This window comes from Colletotrichum acutatum (assembly GCF_030867785.1).
Source record: "Colletotrichum acutatum strain CBS 112980 chromosome Unknown BDZ83scaffold_13, whole genome shotgun sequence".
In the NCBI taxonomy this organism is placed as follows: domain Eukaryota; kingdom Fungi; phylum Ascomycota; class Sordariomycetes; order Glomerellales; family Glomerellaceae; genus Colletotrichum; species Colletotrichum acutatum.
This window is the reverse complement of record NW_026849007.1, coordinates 78043-93029: the sequence shown is the minus strand read 5'-3', so window position 1 is coordinate 93029 and position 14987 is coordinate 78043. Positions and strand designations below refer to the sequence as shown.

Below are 14987 nucleotides of genomic sequence, written 5' to 3'. Positions count from 1 at the left end.
CGAAACCCGACATACCTGCACATCCCCCAAAACCACACCCTCTTCCGAATCGAGCAGCAAAAATGGCGCAAGGGTGTGTTCCCCCTCCCATAGACGAGCGTACTCCGGCGATCGATGTGTGTTGACATGAGAGAACAATAGGTACAGCATCTTCGTCGGCCTCGTCATCGTCGTCGCGATGGGCGCTGGCGCATGGTTCTTGTCTCCCAAGGGCGACACCCAGATGTATGTTTTCCCTCCACTTGAAGCAAAATGCCGCAATCGGAGAACTACTATTGCTTGCGTCATTGCGACAGAGACACACAGCTGACCATCATCTATAGCATCTGGAGATCCTCCCTCCTCCTTGCCCTCGCATGCTGCTACCTCATGTGGGCCATCACGTTCCTCGCCCAGCTCCACCCCTTGATCGAACCCAAACGCAGCAACCTCCGAGAGAGCGCCGTGCACCATTAACGACCTGTTATTCGAGGTGATGATGGAAGGGCGAAAGAGAGCGAGATGCAACGCCATGGGTGCGATGTACTATTATCGATTTTACACAACTGCAACTTCATAAGGACGGCGTTAAGGGGCTTGTTAGGGTTCTGTCATATAGAACGAACGGCGCGTGACTGGCTGTTGAAGAGTGCCGCCTCGCATCTGTAGCTCAAGATGCCGACAGATGATACTAGTCCGGTGGCGATGAGGATTACGGATGGACTGGGTAGGCACCTGAGATGGCAAGACGGCTAGTTATGCAGCATCGATTCACGCACTGCCAGCTGGTACATATTACACATGCAACTCTTCTGCCTGGCTTCTACAGCTATACACTGCCTGTTATCCTGCGGCTAGATCACTTGCCCACTCCCTCACGTACATCAACAGAGCCCAGAGGGCTTTGCCATCTGCAGCAATGCTCGTCTCTCCGATGGAATCGACTCCATCTAGCCCAGCAGCCCAGAGAACACTGCGTCCCACTGTCCACCGGGCTAGAGCTCCCAGCGTGGCGAGTAAAGTAGCAACCCCGTAGCCGCAGTCCAGCAGAATACGAAGGGCCTCGACGTTGTTTGCTACGACGGCCCAGCCCAGCGACCGAGCCGCAGCTGGGACATCGTACTGCCATATGACCATGAGGATCGGGAATAGCTTGGTCGAAGACGAGACGAGGAGTGCGGTCGAGACGGAGTTTGGACGCGAATATCGGGGCAAGATGTTGAAGAAGTTCAGCGGAGAGAACTTGGACGAAGTCAGGAAGCGAATGCTCATATGGAAGGCAAATGTCGACAAAGCGCAAAGGATGACTGCCGGAGCGTTAGTTTTTCCTTCTGAAGCAGCCCTTGACATGCCTCATAATACGTACGGAAGAAGAAATACTGGGACACGATAGACTGCTGTGCCAAGCTGCCCAGATTTGCGCCCTCGCCCCGAGCAGAGATGGGCACCGTCTGCTTCTCAATGCGCGCCCATGTCAAGTAGACGTCGAATAGTAGCAACAGGATGCCGAGTCGTACAATAGATGACTGCGGTAGAAACATCGTCAGCGAGGATCTTGTAGATAGATACAGGGCGCAAATTCCCCCCATGACTTACATCAAAACGGTCGTCATCCTTCATTAAGGTATTGTGCAACAGGTGACGATAGACCTGGGGTTTAATGAGGACGAGATCGATGAACAGCACGACGAAATCGTGCTCGACGTATTTGTCGCAAAAATGGCCGCAATTTCTGCAAACGGTCAGACGGATATTGTGACCGCTCGACTTGTCGTCAGCGTTGGAGTATTTGGTCCATAGTGTCTTGACCGGATGGCGGCACTCGATACAAATCGGCATCGCAAGCTGGCGGGTGGTCAGGGTCGAAAGACGTCGCAAAGGGATGGATCGTTCGGCATGGGTAGCTGCTGTATCGTCTGTTGCTCGCTACTGAAACTTGTTCGACGGTATGCGACTAATGATATTGGCGATTGCAACGCGTAGCATGCATGGTCGTGGCCGTCTACACAGGAGCTCTCTGCGCTGCGCCAGATTCTTGGGTTCCAGTCCAGCTTCGTACTTTGGAGTTCTGCAGTATGGGGAAAAAAAGAGGTACCTGTCGCGACCGCGAGCTTGCACAAAGTGCTCGAGTGGGGCCGCTGGGAGCCGGGCGGAACGTCGAGTCGGAGGAGTGAAAGTACCGTGCACGGTTCATGTCCCCAGCCGGCGGAGGGGCAGGCCGCAAGACTCCAGGAGGGACAAAACGATTACTGCAGGTGCTGGGTGGGCGAGCCACGAACATGAAGACTCTCCCGGGAGTCCCAGGCCTCTCCAGTAATTAGGACTGACAGTCATGTCCCTTTCCCCATTATCTGCCCCCACCACCGCTGGGGTTTCATGTCCGTAGGCTGCTAACTTGGGACTTCTCAAACAGCCCAGGCCTCAAGCGAATTGGGGGATTATAGGAATGCCACCTGTTCGTCCCCACTGGAAGGACCGCTAATCATTTCAGTAAGGACAGGACAGGGAGCCACAAGCAGTCCTCGGTACCCAAGGTACCTTGCCTACTCCGTACATCACCTAAGTACCCCGAGCCACGAGGTTCGGAGGTAAGGTACCTTTCAGAGAGTTCTGAGTGCGTGATTACGTAGGTCGTCTTTGGCGGCTGGCCAAGGGTCTCGTCCCTTCAAGTCCCTTGACAAACTCCGGCCCACATCCCTCGACGGACCCCAGTGCAGCCCGCCGCCTCAGCACCTCAATGGAAGGACACTTAACCCAGTGGAGAGGTGCCCATATTCCGTCCACAGTATCGCATACGTACATACGGTTCGCTCCCGCTGCCACCACCCACGGTCGCCATCCTACCACCGCTTCCCGTCCACTGCTGCTTGTCACTGCTTGCTTCCATGCTTGCTACTACTGCATACGCTAAAGAAAAGGTACACCACCACGGTTCCAATTGTCCATCCATTCGGCCCTCACACATCACTTCCATCCATTCATTCCTCAATCGACCAACGACTACTGCACCCGCTCCTCCCTTGGCCTCAGCTGCCTTTCCCTTCGAGATACACGCGAGAGCGACACTTTGTCATCCCCTGTGAACTTAATCCGCCTTGACCGAAACACATACTTTATCGCCCGCTCCTTCGACCTCCCTACCGCTTGCAACCTTCTGTGCTTCCTACTCCGAAGTCGCCCACGGCGCTGCCGACCTAGATCGCCTATTCCCGTTCTTCCAAGCGACCGAAATACTGTCGATGATCGAAGCCACGCGCTGATGCCCTCCCTTTCAACTGCCTACCACCCAAGCGACGAGGTGGGCGGCCTTGCTCCATCATGGCAGATTCCCTAAACCCGGCTGGGTCGACATCACACATGTCTTCTTCGGCCCTCATGCCAGCACGTCATGATGCCGAAGCCCGCCCACGCAACCGGCGCCTCATCAGCACTGTAGAGGATTCCTCCAACGCCGGAGGACCCTTGGATAAGCTGTCGGCTTCCTTCTCTGCCTTGCGTTCACCAAGCCGTGAGCCAAGCCCCATGCCTTCCAGCCACTTATCCCGCGATGCCTCAAAGTCCGGTGGTCGAAGTGCATCCTCCGCCGCCCGTCGAAACAACACCGCACCAAACTCGGCTAGTTTCCTTGATACCACATGGTCGCAAGGCTGGGCTTCTATCCAAGGGCTTGCTTCGTCCATCTTGTCTGGCGGAAGTGTCCACGATGCGGGCTACGAGTCAGATCACAGGGAAGGGAGACGGACGAACATCAACCCTTTGAAAAGAGACTACTCTACCCCGCCACGAAAGGCCCCCAAAGACTGGGGTCCAGCGCCGCCCCCCAATAGTAGGCCTGCGCAGAGAGATATTGCGGCGGGCTCTCTCGCAGAAAGAGATGCTGCTCTCAAGGCGGCCCGGACAGCGAGTGTTTTGGAAAGCCACGATGGAGTTAACGGAGGCCTTGATGTCTCGGGCAAGTATAAGAAGAGAAACTCGGACGAAATCGCCAGGGACGCACCACAGGAAGAAGAGGTCCAAGATCAACTGGTGTATATTCACCATGTGCAACCAACTGACACCTATGCCGGCATAGTGCTCAAGTACAGGTGCCGCGAAGATGCATTCAGAAAGGCAAACGGTCTGTGGTCTAGAGACATACTGGTGCGCAAGTGGCTTGCCATTCCAGTAGATGCATGCGAAGTCAAAGGCCGCCCTTGCGAGCCGCCTTCGCATGAGGGGCAGAATGTTGACTTGCTCGCCCCAACACCGGAACCTCGAAGCGCTCATGGATGGGGTAAGCAGACCTCGGCACAACCACAACAAGTCGACTTCTTCAGTCTGCCTACTCAAAACGGCTCGTCGTCTCGACTATCCAACAACGAAGACCAGGAAGAGCCTCCTTGGTCTCACGTTCGATGGGTTACACTGGATTCTGTTCCAAAACCAGTTGAGATCGCCCGCGTGTCGAGCAAAACTATTGGGTACTTCCCTCCACGACGGAAGAAGAGCCTCCGAAGCACCTCAAGCATATCGACGCCGAGACACTCTCTCGATGCCGCGGCTATAACAGCTGGACTCACAGAGAGTCCTGAGCAAGTCGGTAGGCCATCATCGCGACGCCAGAGCAACTTGAGCAGTCGGCCAAACCTACCCGGCACTCCAGGGCGATCGACTCCGGCATCATCAAGAAGCAGAATGGGTAGCGATGCGGGTGATACCCGGCCAGCATGGATGAGGAGGCCCGGAGGTGTAGGCTCTTTAGGGCGAAGTGTACGAGCACCTGGCCCGGAGAAAGATTATCTGAACTCTTGGGCGAAGAAGCACCTCCCTGGAATTGCCATCGACGAGTCTCTGCCATCGATTTCCGTCATGGGATCCGAGACTGCAAACTTTGGATTTCGACCGGGTTCCAGCAGCGGCATTGTGGAAAGTCCTTTTGATGAGGGACAGGATCTGTCGGCGACATCCCGACAAGGCTCTGGCTTAGACCGCGCAGCAGCATCAGTGGAGACATGGCTTCGAGGCGCGTTTGCAAAGTCTCCGGGCACGCCTACCTTGGGATCCCGAAGCCGTCAGCCAGATGATCTGGACCTCATCGAGTTGACCGATACAAACAGTGATGATGGAAGGCTGCCCATGCCAGCAAGCAGCGGCGGAGTGACCAGCACAGGCTTGCTTGACGCTGCGCCCATGACGATTGGCTCTAGTGGGAGGAGTGATGGAGAGGGGTCCGTCTTGAGACGCGGTTTGAGCAACACTGAAGCAGCAGCAAAGGGCAAAAAGTCGGACTGAGCTTACTCAAAACAAGTCTGTCTATTTCGTTGAAATAGGAAGAGCTTGGACTTAGGGACCACAGATTGGTGCTCTTCAAACAAAGACTCGGCGGGGACACACCTCGTGATCCAAGTTCATAAAGAAGATACACCCATGGGGTGCAGGGGCGATATGTAAAGGTGTCGGGACTCGTGTTGGAGTGATTGCGCATTGTATAGGCGTTAGCGGGCATTGAGGGAAGGGCAGGCAGACAGAAGGAGGGGTGTGCTGTAAAGTGAGTGTGCCGGTCAGGTTGGGCATTCAGCCTCTTAGGTTCACCGCTTGTTTAACCCCCACCACCCCCTTTATCTTTGTTTACAACCTTTTATTTCAAACATTAGACTTTGGGAGCAGTAGAAGATTGGGTCGTCAACCCAGGGGTTGGTTGGCGGGCAGGCAATCAAGGGGTTCGTTGACGGGATGGTTCTTTCTGAAGCGAGGCGGAGGTGGGAGAGAGGGGAAAAGATACAATTTTTCTATCAGCTTCTAGAAACCACCCAGTCTTTGGCTATACAATATTCATTCAAGCTCCCCAGCCAGCTTTTCCAATACCACATTCACATTGCTCTGGTCCTTGATTTCAGTACCAACTTTTAGTGTACTCTTCAACGGCTCTATACGGTTGGAGGTCACACTATAGGATTAACTCAAAGTGGTCCCTATATGCCTGCCTGTTTGTACTACATGCAGGGCGATTATGTGAACACATGTTCCAACCTCTTATGCTTGATTTAGGATAAGTCAAACCTCAAAAGGTACTCTCTGTGCCATTAGTATAACGGAGCTGGGCATACCGGATGGGTAGACGCCAGGATTGAAGCTCGTCAAGTGGCTAGCCGTATCACGTAAAAGCCCGTTTTCTCTTATTCACGCATTAAGAACCATGCGCAAACGTAATATGTATTCTCATCGTGGCATATTTTTTGTGTCTTTTTTCAACTTTGAACCCTCGACTTGTATTAAAGAATCGGTATGCATTGATTGCTTAGGTCACTCGCCCAGGAATGTCCTGACTTTTCCCACACATGCTACTAAGTAAACACGAAGCTCCCGTGACGAGATGGTATCATTTGGCGATACATCCGCTATGCACCTTCCCGCCATGTGCAAGTCATAAGTCAACTTTGATTGCAAATACATTGGAGACGGCTGGTGGTCTACGCGCAAAATCGTCATACTAATTCACCCTATTGGGGTCCCAACCCCAAATCGAGATTCATGCTAGCCAGGTCACCATTGTTAATGCCAAAGAATTGGAACCTTAGCACGATAATGTTAGCTCTCTGCGGCGTTTTGTTAAGATCTGTCATGGCGTCCACTTACCAATCTTCAACATTGAGCGTGTTTGGAACAGGCTGCCCTTGAGCTGATCCTGTACTCCAGCTGTCACTTGGACTTTGTCCATCCGGCATCAAGCCGTCGAAATTAGCTGTCCAGAGGTTGCTGTTGAGGCTGTTATTGTTGTTGGAGCTCTGCCCTTGCCCATGTGCCTGTTGCTGCTGCTGCGGTTGCTGCTGCTGGAAACCCTGCATGCCAGACCCCAGGACGTTCGTGCCTTGTTGAGGGCTTCCACTCAATCCTTGTTTGGTAGGGCCCCGTGCTTGGAACTGAGAATTTTGTGCCGGTAGACCATGGGACGTGTTTTGATTCTGCAGCTGCGCCATGAGGCCCGTATCTATGCCATGGTGATTCGGTGGCGGTGACATGTGCGGGAATGCTGGCATACTTGCGCTGTCTGGGAAAAGCTGGTCGGGCTGGAAGTTTTCCCACAAGGACTGAGAGATGTTGGGCGAGTTACGTGTAACAAGATAGAGGTCTGGCGGTGTGGCTGGTACCGAGAATGAAGGGTTAAAGGGCGTCGCTGGTCTGGTCTGCGGCCTGGAGGAGGTTCCGCCCATGAACGTGTCTGCGTTCTGCCTCACATTGGGTGATGTGATTGGAGGCGGCATCGTCTGCTGATTTGGACCTCCGTCACCCTTCATATGACTAGGGGTCTGCGGGCGCGATCTTTCGTAAGATTCTTGGGGTGTTGGAGTATTGACGCTGAAGTCGATCGCCATGTCGTCGTACTTCCTCTTGGCAACGTCCTGCGGCCGCTGTTGCTGCTCTAGCTGTGCCAACGCCTGTTGCGCTTTTCTGTGCCTCTTGCCCGCAGCCTTCTGCAGCCGTTCCTCGAGTACTTTGTTTCCTATGATGGACTCAAATAAGGTATAGACCATCTTTCCTACCAGCCAAACTCGCGACACTTCCTTGAGGGCCTGCATGCATGTTCGTAACCTGTCCTGTGTTACCTGCTGAATCGATGGGACCGGCGACCGCATTTGGTAGACGTGCATGATCAAGGCCGAGAACAAGCTGTACACAACAAATGCCGGACAGAATCGAAGTTCGCCATGAGCTGCTAAGTTCTCGATGATCGAGGTGATCATAGCCGCGGCTTGGAACGCAATGTTTCGTGAGGGATATGGAGAATCATCAGGGAAACGACTGCCTCCATTGGGCGGCATGTGAGCTCTATGTAAGAGGCAAAGTGTCGTGTAGTAATTCGAATGCAGCAGGGCTGACCAAAAGTGGTGTCGAGCAACCTCCCAGTACACGATCTTTGGGCAGTTTTGGAGCCAATCCGCGAGAGCCATATCGCTATGGGTCAAGTCGATAGCGTTTCTCTGTCGTCCTTTAGAGGCTACCGAGTACTGCTGTGACAACACTAGGCCCATGATTTCGCAAAGCTTGACGTATTGCATGAAGAATTGCACGTGTATGGGATCCGGTGGGTACTCGCTGTTACGATCGCCATCATCCTCGATAAAGTCATCCTCAGTGAGCATCTCCACGTCGGAATCGTCGAGGTTGATGTGGACTGGTCGGCCGAGAGCAACGGCAACAGACCTGTCTCGTGTGAACAGAGTCCACCAAATTCGTTTCCACAGCCGCTTGTCGGAGCGACTGAGTTGTGACTGCTCAACACTTCGATGCATTCCAGAACCCTGAGCGACGATGGTGGCGACTCGACTCCAATAAAACACGTTTTTGGTGACATCTTCAGGTCCTTCCCAGTACCACCCCATCAGCAATAGTGACTGCACAATGGTCACCCGATCGTCCTCGTAGTTGGCATCGTAGAGCGCCTTTGCCCTTTTGTAGAAGGTCAGGGCAGCGGGCGTGGTCGAACCATTGGCATCCATCAGCTGTGGGTTTGTGCAGACTCTTGAGCCGGCCAGCAGCACAGCCTGCAGTAACAAAAGGGACGGTGGGTTCTTGGGATCGCGGTACTGTCGCATGAAGCGGGTACGGTTGATGACCGGAACGATCGGATGGATCCATTTGAAGTAGGAGTCGATGAGCTCGTCGCATAGAGATCTCGGCGGTAGAAGGAAGGCACCGCGCTGGTGCAGGATATCGATTTCGACATTATCCAGCTCGGTCAGTCGGGCCCTGGAGCCCCTCACATTTTCGGGTAGAGGATAGTGGACTACGTCTGACGAGCCTTGTCGATCGTGTACAAGCAAGGTCAGATTGGACGACTCTCCAAGATACGCGACCCTGCCAGCATCCGTTATAGGGGCTCTCGTGAACTTTGGTTTCATCACCAGGTTGAGATATGTGCCACTGTCGACTTCCTCCTTTCGGGCTTGCGACTCGGTATAGGTGGACGACGGCGTGCCATCTGTGGTGTGATAGACAGCAGGAGTCCGCGGCGGGAAGGTCCCAGGTCCCGGCGCAGGAACACTGGGAGCTCTCGGCGAACGCTCCTCAGCATTATCTCCTTTCTCGCTGGAGCACACCTCAGTTAGCCCATGACTGGGAGCATGTGGAAACGGCGAAGCTGAGGCAGACCTGTCCGAATCCTTGTTCGTTCCGGCATTCGTAGTCTTCTTGCGCTTAGGGGTCGGAATGCGACATTCTATTTGGAAGGCCACGCAGTTCGTGCAGGGCACGCCGAGGCTCGCGGCGTCGCATCGTACCTAGACAAAGATATTAGACGAAGAGGTTTGGCGAAAAGTGTCGATTGGAGGAGGGGGTAGGTGGAAATTGGTTGTGGGTAGGAATCGGCCGACTCGGAAGCTCAATCGCCCACGAGAGAAACACTCAAGTAGAAAATAAGACTGTTCGTACCTTGCGGGCGTGACATGTCTGTATAATGCAAGATTAGCTTTAATTCAGATAAAGGAAAGTCGACAAGAGGTGGGCGTGAGATCTCGAAGGGCAGCATTGCACCAGTAGAGCGCAACGCAGCGCCGCGGCGCGAGTAGCGATACCTCGGCACAAAGTGGGCAGAGGGGCCACGGAATGGCGGGCGCGACAAAACATAAAGGTGTGAGACTACGTACCTCACAAGCTCTAGAAGCTCGTTGCCTATTCGAATCAAAAAAACATGTTAGCACACAGGTTACATCCGCCATTGATTGGAAGATGGCTATTGAAAGAATTTGACGGGATTTGGGTCGGTGGTGAGGGACGAACCTGCGAAAACTCAAGTGGTTCGCAGCGGCCGCGGCCGCGGCGGCAGCAGCAGCAGAGCTACCTTGAGCGTTGGGACTCGTACCAGCTGGATTGGTAGAGGTCCCTGGGGCCTGTGATGGCGACTCTGATTTTTGTGGTGATTGTTGCTGGTTGAGCTGCTGCTGCTGTTGCTGCTGCTGAGCCGAAAGGTCGGTCGACGACATATCGACATCCATGGGCGACCGTGAAGCGCGAGCTGCGACGGAGTCGTGAGGGTAGTGGTGAAGAGGTTCGTCGACGAATTTCTCGGGTCGACTAGTAATGGGAGGAGGGCCAGTGGGAGGGAACAGGTGTGGCAGCGGCCGAGTCACTGGCTCTGGTGGCCCAGGCGCAACAACGTCTGGCTCTGGCGCAGACTCTGGATGTGTTGGTGCTGGTGTTGGTGGTGCTGGTACTGAGACTGAGACTGAGACTGGGATGGACGGAGGCAGCGGAGCCTGGTGATTATGGTGGTGGTGGTGGCTGGCCTGGCCGGCTGGGTACGGGGAGTGGGCGTGGTGTTGGTGTTGGAGGTGATGGCCCTGGTGCTGACGCTGGTAAGGCTTCTGGTACTTCTTCTGGTGCTTCTGATGTGTGCGAGGATTGTTCAGGTGGCGTGGGTGCGGGTGCGTGTGCGGGTGCGGATGCGGATGCGGGTGGAGGGGGGGTGAGGTCAGCAAGAACAAGGAGTGGTGGGAGTGGGAGTGGGCAAATGGTGTTTCCCCTGATGCTGATGCAGGTGCTGGTGCTGGTGCTGGCGCCGGTGCTGATGGGAAGAGGATGGGCCTGCGGGACGTGGAACTGGGGGCAGTGGAGCTGCTAGTGCCGGAGCTGCTGGGGCTGGAGATTGATGAGATGGAATTCGGAAAATGCACTTCTGCCGAATGTCCTGCGACTCCTGATGATGTTGCTCCTTCAAGTTGTGATGATGTTGCTGATATTGTGGATGATGCCAGAAGAGAAAAAGATGGGTCAATAGTAGGTCCGGAACCTAACACAGGTTGAGGTCCGGGAAGGTGCAATGCAAACGTTGGTACCTCTGCAACTCTTGCCTCTCGTTTTTCTTCTGCTCTTTCTTCCCCTGCACTGCAGCTTATATCCGTTGATGTGCCCGTATCAAACAACAACTGATGTTGCCCCGTCTGTTCTTCTTCTTGTTGTTGTCTCTGCTGCGGCTGATGGAATGGGAAGAGCACTGACGTTGGATTGGACTCGCTTTGTTGCCGCAGACCGGCAATTGCGTTGTAATTGTTCTCTGTCAGAATCCCAGATTCGGCCGCGTCAACCTGAGCCGCTGCAAGGTCAATGTCACCGTCGATGCCGAGGTCAAGGCTGAAATTCAAGTTCAAGTCTAGGTCGCGACTGACGTGATGGTCGAGGCTGTGCTTTCGAACCTCACTGTCGGTTTCTTTGCCCAATTCTGGAAACCCGATGTCTTGTTTTGTCTCTTCTTCAAATTCAAAGTAGTTTTGCTGTGATAATTCTTCGTTTCGATGATAATGTTGATGAGTTTCCTGTTGCTGTTGCTTCAATAGCACAACTCCGGGGAACTCAATGTCGCCGTCCTCTTCAAGATTCGGCACACTTGGCCACTGAAGCACAGCCATTCAAATTTGGTCTCAGGAGATGGGTGACCTCCTGACCTTTGTGAGGACGTTTCTGCTTTGTCCGGCGTGTCTTGTTGTCGTGTAACTCGGGCAATAAGCTGCCGTGTACAACTGTCAGTACTCGATCGTTTTGTTTTCTTCGCGCAGGAAGAATATCATCTGCCTGCCCAGGTTCTAAGCTGATTTGTAAAAAGAAAGAGACAAAAAGTGAAAAAGAGAGAAGACAGAAGACAGATGGTGATGAAGTTCAGCAATGAGTATAACCACGGCAAAGGGCGAATCTGGAAGGGTCGCGTACCTTTCAAGTAAACTACAACATGACATACCAAGAACAATATCCCTACAGAGCTGGAGCTGCTGTCATGTACGTTGGTCTAGAACCCTGTTTTCCTACTCAGATACCCTGTTGTCCTTTTTTTGTGGACGCTAATAAGGCAGATTCCCTGGTCTGAAGATCGGACAGAGTTGTCGCCTGTAGGTTTGAAGCTCGGCCGATGACGGGATATCATAGATCGGGGAATTAGAAACCCAACCAAGTCGTGCCGCACCCAGATTCCCGCTGCATCTGCCGGTCTGCCGCTGCTCGGGTTCCTTGTTGAGCAAAGCCCCCTCTTCACATTACTGGTCTGTTCACCAGCAAATACAGAAAAGGCAATCAGCTTTAGATTCACAGCATAGAGCCCTTGGCGTTTCTATCGCTCGCTGTCGTCTAGCTCCCAGGTTCAGCGTTGTAAGCGACCCACTGTTGTGGTATGTGGCGATGCGCTGCCCTCTTTTCTTAACGTTGACTCGCTACTTTCTCGATGTCTCGCAATCGGCTCCCGTGTAAGTAAGGTAAACTCGTCTGCCCTTGTCCCGGGACGATCTGCCTTGTGTCCGTACCACGAGGGAACAGTGGTAAGGCTAGGCAGGTATCACGGAGGGAGGTCCGGCTGGTCGTCTGGCCCCAGCTTCGGTTTCTCAAATATCGGATCCAGTTATGGCTCGACGTGTTCCCACTTTGGAGGACGCAGCGGGAGCAAAACAGGCGTTATCTTGTGTTTCTTCCCTTGATAACCTGCGGCTATGCTTGCTTTTGAGGCTTGGGTGTTTTACTCCCAGACAAGATATGCGTGGACGGGAGCGAGCCATCTTCTATTATAGACATTGGAGATGATAAATGGAGTCTGGAAGAAAGGACCCGGCTACTCGAGCTGACACCAATACCAAGTTCCCAGGTACAACGCATGAAAAGAATCACACCGTCTCCGTCCTTGCTTTAGCATGTAGTTTCTGCGTGACCAGTGACTAGTGTGCCGTGTCGAGTGCCAGGTTTCGCCTCTGCCGCCGCCAATGGTTTAGCTTGAAGGTCCCCTTGGCTGTTGACGCCGAGATTGTGGTCTCGTGGGTGAGTGTGGCAGCCTCGACGGAGTGTGTACCCAAGGCCGGTGGAATGGAGCGAGAGAAAAAGCCACAAACGTTTACGGGGCAAGCATGTGAGACCTTCCAAACGGTGCTACCGGTATTCAGTGCTCGCAGGATCGCTGCCCCTCCCCCGCCAACGTCTCTGCTGGTCCCGGCTTCCGGCGAAGACGGATGATCGTGTGCCATGGCACGCCCAAAGTCCATATGTACATAGTGTAGAATGCCTAGGGTACGTAGGGGGTTAGAGAGTGAGGCAGCCGGACATGAAGCAGTGTTTGTTGCCGCAGGTGGCAGTCATTCAGAATCCAACCCACGCCACTGGTCGAACAGTCATGCGCCAATCCATGTTGGGAACGAAGGAGACTGAGGAGGTGAATCCACTCCTTCCGCTCCTCCCCGGCCATCCATTTCGAGTATGATTCTTTTAGCCCTCCTCGGACCGGATAGGTACGGTATGGGTGGTGGACGAGGGTGAGGCTGGGCGTAACCCGCTAGATCTGGGGTAAAAGAGATGGAATTGGCCGTGATGGACGGGGAATGGACTGCTAAGGGTGCGGGTTGCGGGATTGTGGTTGCAGAAGACACCCCGCCAGGCTTACGGCAAGGCAAGGCAAGGCAAGGGAACCTGATGGCCTGCAGGGGCCAGGCAAAGGCGCAGGAGCAGGCCCGTAAAAAATTGTATACTAATACTAGGTACTCCGTATACCAAGGTAGGTATGCTAGGTATCAGTCTACGGAGGACGGCGGAAAGGGCGGGGTGCAGGCTGGGCGCGCGCGCAGATGCGGGTAAGGAGCAGGAACGGTGCGGTGCGGTGCGGGCAGCGAGCGGTACGATGATCAGTTGTTGGTGATGAGCTCCTGCTTATTCGCAGCTGCACGACTGGACAGAGCCTACACTACTCCGTACAAAAGTAAGTACGGTACGGATAGTGCCTGAAGGAATCGTCGTCGCGGTAAGGGTATGGATCGGGGGTGTGCTCCGAAACGGTCTGGTCCGCGCATGTATTACCTTTTTAGGTAAGGACCACGCTCTGCTGTGTGTCTCGACTCTCTAAAGTGGATTTCTTCTTTTGTAGCGCCCAGAAATCCTGAGGGGCCGAGAAAAAGCATATGATCACGACCTCGACTGCATGGCCACGCTGCTCTCTGTGCGTATAGTGTTCATCATGCAGCGTCAGCGTCTTCCAGGTTTCTCAAAAGAGACCCTTCTTTGAACCGGACAAATTCTACATGATCACTTAATAGGGGAGGGGACAGAAAAGGGCAGATGAGCTCACTTCTCACCGGGCTCTTCCGATTGCCGGCCAGCATCTCCTCGGCCATGGCAAGGGTACCGGCGCACACGGCACCCACGGCACCACCACCACCACCACCACCATTCTGGTTGCTAAAGATCCAGAATTGCCATGGCGATATGCTTAAGTGGTGGACTCGAGAGTTGGCCCGGCGCACGGCACTTCCCCCAGGGTGGGAAGCACTGACGTTGCGACCAGAAAGTTCATTAGTCTCCTGTGTAAGTAGTCGAACTGCTCATGAAAGATTTCCGCGCGCGGAACCCGAGCAAGAAATGGCACCAAGGTGACTGGGATACTAGCTGTACGATTTTACCTAGTGTGCCGCCAGTGTACTTCTTTGGTGTGTGTCGTGTCTGTCTGTAAGGCCCTAGTAGAGTGTGTATGAGTGTCAAACCGTGCTCATGTCTTGTAATTGTTGCACAGCAGGTGACAAATGATTCTGTCAATATTGGGATTCTAGACGCCGCAAACTTTCCAGGCCGTTACTGCGTTTGTCTTGGGAACTTGGGATGACTGCGATCCACGATCGTCCGGAGGAACGACGACTGGATAGTATCTGCATCCCCGCGCTGTTTACCAGTTTGGCATGTTTGTTGGGTAATGCAGTTTCTTCCGTTCGATAGTCCTCCTCTAGTTACTCTTCCTCTACGAGCTGTTCCCCCTAGAGGTTGCCAGCTTGCATTGAATGCTTGGTTCTGTTCCCAACATAACTGAAGTTTCCTGGTACTAGAGCATACAGTCCCATGACCTGTATCGCTGTACCGTGTGCGTATTGTATCGTGCGATTTCCCTTTCAATGCCCGATCCTGTATGGGTCGATCACTTGTGCTAATAGAGATGGAGAATACCACACTCATCATACGTCCTCTCATCTTGGCATGTGGCCTTGTAGGTAGACTGTTACTACTCTTCGACGTCCACTGCCGGA

General features: G+C 53.8%; 5 protein-coding genes across 5 annotated transcripts; 3 read left to right on the top strand and 2 right to left on the bottom strand.

Annotated features, from left to right (window-relative positions):
- Positions 1 to 62: 62 nt before the first annotated feature.
- On the top strand, positions 63 to 456 carry BDZ83DRAFT_748522 (ATP synthase subunit H; the record flags this gene model as incomplete). Its single annotated transcript, XM_060513623.1, has 3 exons — positions 63 to 73; positions 142 to 225; positions 324 to 456. 3 exons carry the CDS (start codon positions 63 to 65, stop codon positions 454 to 456), a joined length of 228 nt encoding a protein of 75 aa, XP_060369118.1.
- A 366-nt stretch (positions 457 to 822) lies between these two features.
- Positions 823 to 1818, bottom strand: BDZ83DRAFT_569125 (Arv1-like family protein; the record flags this gene model as incomplete). The annotated part of the gene is made up of 3 exons (XM_060504155.1): positions 823 to 1286; positions 1346 to 1505; positions 1576 to 1818. The coding sequence occupies 3 exons, from the start codon at positions 1816 to 1818 to the stop codon at positions 823 to 825; spliced, it is 867 nt and encodes a 288-aa protein (XP_060369117.1).
- Positions 1819 to 3336: 1518 nt separating this feature from the next.
- On the top strand, positions 3337 to 5250 carry BDZ83DRAFT_569006 (LysM domain-containing protein; the record flags this gene model as incomplete). Its single annotated transcript, XM_060504138.1, has 2 exons — positions 3337 to 4119; positions 4258 to 5250. The coding sequence occupies 2 exons, from the start codon at positions 3337 to 3339 to the stop codon at positions 5248 to 5250; spliced, it is 1776 nt and encodes a 591-aa protein (XP_060369116.1).
- Positions 5251 to 6160: 910 nt separating this feature from the next.
- Positions 6161 to 9938, bottom strand: BDZ83DRAFT_738306 (fungal-specific transcription factor domain-containing protein; the record flags this gene model as incomplete). The annotated part of the gene is made up of 5 exons (XM_060513021.1): positions 6161 to 6531; positions 6595 to 9236; positions 9388 to 9405; positions 9603 to 9627; positions 9736 to 9938. 5 exons carry the CDS (start codon positions 9936 to 9938, stop codon positions 6459 to 6461), a joined length of 2961 nt encoding a protein of 986 aa, XP_060369115.1. The 3' UTR covers positions 6161 to 6458.
- Positions 9939 to 13797: 3859 nt separating this feature from the next.
- BDZ83DRAFT_606536 (uncharacterized protein) lies at positions 13798 to 14751 on the top strand. Its single transcript, XM_060507387.1, has one exon. The coding sequence runs from the start codon at positions 14032 to 14034 to the stop codon at positions 14344 to 14346; it is 315 nt and encodes a 104-aa protein (XP_060369114.1). The 5' UTR covers positions 13798 to 14031; the 3' UTR covers positions 14347 to 14751.
- The last annotated feature ends 236 nt before the right edge of the window (positions 14752 to 14987 follow it).